Source organism: Corapipo altera, unplaced genomic scaffold (assembly GCF_003945725.1).
Source record: "Corapipo altera isolate COAL_440 unplaced genomic scaffold, ASM394572v1 126, whole genome shotgun sequence".
NCBI lineage: Eukaryota > Metazoa > Chordata > Aves > Passeriformes > Pipridae > Corapipo > Corapipo altera.
Genome location: NW_020884937.1, coordinates 2,030,828 through 2,037,365, shown reverse-complemented (window position 1 = coordinate 2,037,365; position 6,538 = coordinate 2,030,828). Strand labels below are relative to the sequence as shown.

At 37.8% G+C, this 6,538-nt stretch overlaps 1 protein-coding gene across 1 annotated transcript in view; it reads left to right on the top strand.

Annotated features, from left to right (window-relative positions):
- LOC113955298 (vasoactive intestinal polypeptide receptor 1-like) overlaps positions 1–6,538 on the top strand; it is a 30,151-nt gene that overhangs the window by 6,149 nt on the left and 17,464 nt on the right. Inside the window, exon 2 of the mRNA XM_027660616.1 lies at positions 4,107–4,206. Within this exon, the coding sequence (XP_027516417.1) occupies positions 4,107–4,206 (100 nt within the window). The remainder of the gene's footprint in view (positions 1–4,106; positions 4,207–6,538) is intronic.

The window sequence follows — 6,538 nt, the reverse complement described above, 5'->3', positions numbered from 1 at the left end:
TTTTCCTTTTTTTTTTTCCTTTTTTCATTTTTTTCTTTTTTTCCTTTTTCTTCTTTTTTTCTTTTCTCTTTTCTCATTTTTCTCTTTTTTTTCTCTTTTTCTTTTTTTTTTTTCTGTCCAACACCAGGATTACTTCTAGTAAAGCTGCATGATTATAAGTTAACAACACTAGACTTAATTTCTCTTCTTATGGGATAGTCTGTAGGTTACCTCTGCAGTTGCACTTGATGTTGATTACTAAAGTGTCAGTAATATTTAACATATGGAATAATCCAGTCTGTAATTAAAACTCTGGGTCCTGTGGTTGTAATCACACCCACCCCAAACTCAGTAGCCCTGAAGCAAACAAAATGTGGGCACGTTGGTTTATTGTTTATCTATCAGTGGTAGTGGGATTGGCTCCAGTCTCACTGTTGGTATCCCAGAATCCTGGAATGATTTGGGTTGGAAGGGACCCTAAAGATCATCCAGTTCCAACCCCCTGCCATGGGCAGGGACACCTTCCACCAGCCCAGGTTGCTCCAAGCCCCGTCCAACCTGGCCTTGGACACTTCCAGGGATGGAGCAGCCACAGCTTCTCTGGGCAACCTGTGCCAGGGCCTAAATAACCTCTGAGTGTCATTAGTTCTTGATCAAGATTTCCAGAATAAATAATAAAATCATGTTTCCTGGTGATTTATCCCTGTTTTCTGAAGCAGGAATCTGGATTACACGGAGCAGGGATCTGATTTGTTACAGTAATTCCTCTGTCAAATCAGCACAGTACCACTTCCCCACATGTAGGGCATGGGCACTCCCAGGGACTGTAAATGAAGAACATTCCCCTAATTTCAGTTCAGCTCTGCTGAAAAATGGGCACTGAGGCTCTGGTTCAGCAGCTGTAGATTTACCAAAACAGTGGAAAAAGGAGGTGCAGGCTCCTTGGAGCAGCAGGGAGCAGCTGTGACACACTTACTCAGGGTGTGATGTCCTGTTTGGGGAGCTCAGTCCCTCATTTATGTTCCACCCGTATCAGCTGCCTGTGCCTCTTAAATTGACTTCTGGAGAAAAATAACTCTTCCTCCTCTGAAATTTTTAATGGCTAATTATGTGTGTTTCCACCAGTCCCAGCACTTCTGGCATGAGGTGGGAGCTGATTTACCTCTTCTCTGCGCAGTGCTCGTTTCTCAAAAACATTTCAAATTCCGTGTTTTGACTTTACTTTGGGTTAGGGCTGGTCAGAGCTTTTAAGCCTTTCACCAGAAGACTCAGTATAGATGGTAAATTGTAGGGCACCATGTCAAGCTGTCATGATTTTTAAACATCAAGTCAAATATATTCCAAATATTCCAAATATAAAGTTTATCAGGAGTGACAGAGTCCAGAAATTCGAGAAGGTAGAGGACGACTTTTTCCTGTCCAGCCAAATCCATGTTTATGAACTGAAATAGTGAGAGATTTATGTAGCAATGATTTTGTTTCTTCTACTCAAATCATTTGATTGTTATATAGGCAAACTGCAAAGTGAAATGTAAGTTTAAATATAAAGCAATGAGCAGGGATCCTATTAATGCCTGAAAAATTTCATTTAAGAACTCTGCTACTATAGCTGAAGAGCAAGAAGTACTATTTTAAGAGTCACTCATGCTGATCTATAAAATTTATTTCGAATTACCCACTGGAGGAACATAATACATGAAAAAAGCCATGTCTTACCTTTCTTTTCAGACAGTGCCCTTAATCCTCTTTCTGTTCTAATATTAGCATGTATGAACTATCTCTGAGGCCTCATAATTAAAAGAAGTCTGTCTATGTTACTTTAAAACCCAAATGTAGGCAGAATTTTCAAAAGTTTTTAGATATAAAATTGTGTTCTCATTTTTTCCCCTCAGCAGATATTCTTGCTAAGATGTAAAATTCTGCGTGACTTCAGGAAAGTTTCTCTGGAGGCTGAAGGAAGTCCTCGTTGCCCTTCTCACTGAAAACATTTTGAAGGCCAATAAATCAACTTCCTGGGACTGAAAGGCAATCTAGCAGTGAGGTTTGCATCTGAATTGAATTTTCAAAGTCATTGGAGGTTTGAACAGCCTCCAGCCTCCCTCAGAAATGCCTCAGAAAGCCTTCAATCCATAATTCCCATAAATTTAACCACCAACTGAGCCCCTGGCTTTACCTTAAATAACATAACTTGCAAAGAAGCAAACCCCCTGCTCTGTTCCTTGTAGCACTCCCTATGTCTTGAAGATCCCAATATCCCAAAGGTGGTTTTGATGCAGGATTCAGTTGCCTGATCACAGTTCAGTTGCTTCCTCGACTGTGTTGACTTTGAGTTTAACTTTGTCCTAGCCATGGGTTTGTAGAAACACCTGAGACATCAAACAATGCTTTTGAGACATCAAATTCTTACATAGGGCTGACAAAACTAATGCAGAATCTACACAGGAGGGCTGAGATACCTCAGAACACCCCAAACAAGCATTTCTGGGGGGCTGAGACATCCTTTGAGTTCCCGTGGAGTGTAAGAGAAGCTGAGATAACCACAACACATGTGGACACTGACACTGGAGGCTCTTTCTCAGAATGTAATTGCCTTTGCAGAGGGAATGATTTTGGAATGCCCCAGGTTATTAAGAACATCAAAATCACAGGAGACACGGTGCAGGATCACAGGGGACACGAAAATTTCTGGCTTGAGAGGTGAGGGCCAAACAAAATACATGAAAACCCATAAATGACACAAAATAGTGTCACTAAGTCACTAAAAAACTGAATGCAGACCCTATTCAGCAACTGCTGTCTAGAAATCCATTTGACTGTTTAAATGAAGGTTCTCTTATCTGTGAGATAAATATAATTTCTTAAACTTCCAAAACAAGTCATTAATATTTTCTCATTTCATCGTCTGTTAAAATGGTGCAGTATCTCTGCCTAAGGTGTGTGCAACATCCTCAGATAATATATTGATAAAATTCAGATTAAACTGTGGCCAAGACCACCATTTTCCTTTTTTTCTCTGAATTCTTGGACTTCAGTATTTATTTAAGTTCTAATGAATGTAAAACTCCTACTCCTATTGATTGCTTCTATTTTTATAATTCAGAAGGGAAGAACCTGATGCTCTCTCAGTAGAGTGATTTTCATGGTACTGTAATCTCAGGGTTTCAAAGGAGACCAAGAGCCCAAACTGTTAACTCAAAGCAGAGTAGACACACCCTCCTGAAGGGTAATTAGAACTTTATCATCTCACTTAGGGCTAATTCCTGCTCTAAAGTAAACTTGATTCTTAGAAGAATCCCAAGAATCAAAATAGGAATATTTTGGTAATATCTAGTTCTGAAAACACTCAAAATCTTTAACTAAAAAAAAATCCAAACTACCCCCACAAAAAAAAACAAACAAAAAACAAACACAAAACACAAAACACCAAAAAACCACAACAGAAAAACAACCAACCAAAAAAACTCCCAAACAAACAAAACAACAAAAACCAACCAAACAAAACAGAAAAAAAAACCAAACTAAAAACACAAAGCTCCCTCCAAAAAAAAAAAAAACACTAAAACCCCAAAAAAACAAACCAAAAACCAAATTAACATGTATATTTACTTTTATTGTTTTATGGGGAGGAAATGTATGGGTTTTCCTATGGGGAAAGGGAGAAATTGTTTTATGGGAAATGTATGTATTGTTATATGGGCAAGAAATGTATGTTTGGAGGGCTTGGTGTGAATATTCCCACAGCTGATGGACCATCCAGTTTTGTCCAGTTGACAAAGAGATGGAGGTCCAAGGACTGCAAAATCCATTTAAGTTTTGTGGAAAATTAAAGGTGTAAAGGAGAGGTGGTATAAATGCCCAGATTGGAGAAGAGATGCTGCTTGAGCTTGATTATTCTGATACCCTGAAGAATCCATATGGAATTCACACACAGACATGGAAAAAAAAATCAATAACTGTATGAGATCACAGCCTCCTCCTGCCATTTATTTGCAGAAAAACCTTCGGCTGGAGTTTTCACATCCTTAGACCTCAAAATATGAACCAGCAGGTACAAACTGGAAGAAAATCCAGCTCTTCTCCTTCTGATAACAACAGAACTTCTTGAGCTTTTTTTGTCTTTCATCAAGGTTGGGGGAATCCATCCGGAATGCAAGATATTCCAGCAGGTGGTCAAAGAGGAGGCTCTCTGCCTGGAACAGAATGAATCTATTTCTCCTGATCTTAAAGGTAAGAATCCTGTTTGTCAAACTCTGGTATGAATATCCCTTGGATTTCTTTTCATGGGCAAAATGCCAGATACAATTTGTTCTCCTAAGTCAAGCTTCCTAGATAGATTCCTCTTTTATTTGGTTTCCCATAGATTTATTTCATTGGCTTCTAATAGATTCCTCTTTTATTTGGTTTCCCATAGATTTGTTTCATTGGCTTCCAATAGATTCCTCTTTTATTTGGTTTCTTAATGGCTTGAAATGCTTCTTGTCTAGGCTGGGACTTTTACCTCATCTCATTTTAGGCATTTTTAAAAGCTCAATCTCTAAGGTAGGATTTGTCTTAGAATCCTTTAAAGTACATGGAGGAGGATGGGTGTCCCTAGAACAAGTTTCATTGCATTTTAGAAACTTTGGAATGAAATGAATAATTTTATGGAGTAGAATTTCTCTTTACTACTACAGAAGGAAAATAAGAAGATTGGTTCATAATTAGGTAGGTTTAGTAGCTTAGTTACTTGGAATGTCTTACGTTACTAAAGTATTTGGTGTGTTCTATACCCAAAATACCAAAGAAATTTCCACAGAAGACGCTGAAAAACGTGTTGGGATTATATCATGTTGGGAATCATTCACATGGTAAAAATGTTCCTGGGGGGGGAAAAAAAAAAATTAAAAAAAATCCCAAGTTCTTCAGAATATTATATTTCCACAGTTTTACACGTTATTCGTTTGCTTGAGAAGATTTATTGTGGTGGTGTTTTGAAGCCTGTTTCGTGCTCAGATATAAATTTTGAAAACTAAAATGAACATGTAACAGAGCCTGTAAAATATATTGAAAATGCTGTGTAGGATGTTCCCTCCTGGAGTTTTGACCTTGTGGAGACATGCTTAGAAATAATTCAAAGTGAAATTTCGGGATGTTCAAACTCTCAAAAGTTCAGTCAGACTTTTTCCGGCCAACTTTGTTTAGAAAAGTTTGAATCCACCTCAGTGAGATTTTTCAGTTATGTGAATTATGAGATTTTAATTTTTTTTCTGGTTTTCTGGTTAGAGGAATTGTAACCCCCTGGAAATCTGCCCTTATCAGCCTATTGAAATTACAGTCCAACCCCCAGGATATTTTCTTTGTCTTATATATTATTGTGCAGTATTTCCGATCACTTTAACCTTTCATATTCCTCTTCTAGTTTCCTACTCTATTTTGGTGATATTCCACCCCACACACTTTAATCAAGTCCATAATGTCTCTTGGACACATTTTGCACTCGCAGCACGCAATAATCCACTCAAAAAGAAGTTCTGGCATAAATCAGGTATTTTCAAAAATTATCTGTTAGATGCATTCCAGGGTGTCATTCCAAGTATCCTCCTCTTTAACACAAAAATAATAACAACATCATTTTTGAATCCTCTTTGTAGCAAAGGTTACTCAAGGAAATAAAAATCCCTGGAAGTTCTGTTAAACTACTTAAAAATCTTGAACCTTGTCAACTCTGAGCTTCTCAAAGATCTCCTATCCACCTTTTATTCTCTAGAGATGGAAAGACCTTAATGAGAATCTGTTCTGGTGTTCACAGCCTTTCTCAAAGCATTTTGAAATTAAACATTAGATCCAGAAAACCAGTTTATCTCCAATATTTTATCTGGAGGATAAAACTAGACTAAAATTAGTGAGAGTCCATAGATTGTGTTTTGGTTTTCAGGAATTCAGCGAGACAAAGAGAAGGATCACAATTTGTAGAGTTACTTCTGAACAGTCACAGAGAAGCTGTGCTGGGATTAGTCTGTGTTGCAGAGATTTTGATCCGAAGTAGTTCCACACTATTCTTGTTGTACAGGGCACTGTCTAATGAGTGTCATCAGCAGCCAGAGTGTCTCATTTTGAAGTAGATGTGTAAAATAGGTCAAATGAATCAAGCCTTTAAGAAACACTTATTTTTCCTCCACTGTCTAAAAAAGAAACAGCCCTGGATTACTGAGCAAGACTTGAATATCTATGATGTCGACATTACTTGATACAACTCCTGCTGCAGTTTATGGAGTCTCAGGTGACTTGGACACCCACAACTCTCTTGAAAACCTTGGCATGAAAAATTCCCTTTTGGCTTCTGCACTCAGAGGTTTTTTTGATATACATTAAAGAAGTCGCTGGAAATTAAGCCAAATTTAAGATTTAAAACATGGAAGTTCTTTTACTACACAAGAAATGGAATCTCATTTTTAACCCCACATTGCCACATAAGTTAGATTTTTAGACCCAGCTCTTCAAATCTATTATATCACCTCTAATAAGGACCACTTCAGTTGCTAAGTCTATTCATGTGGGCTATTGCATGTCTAAGAGGGCC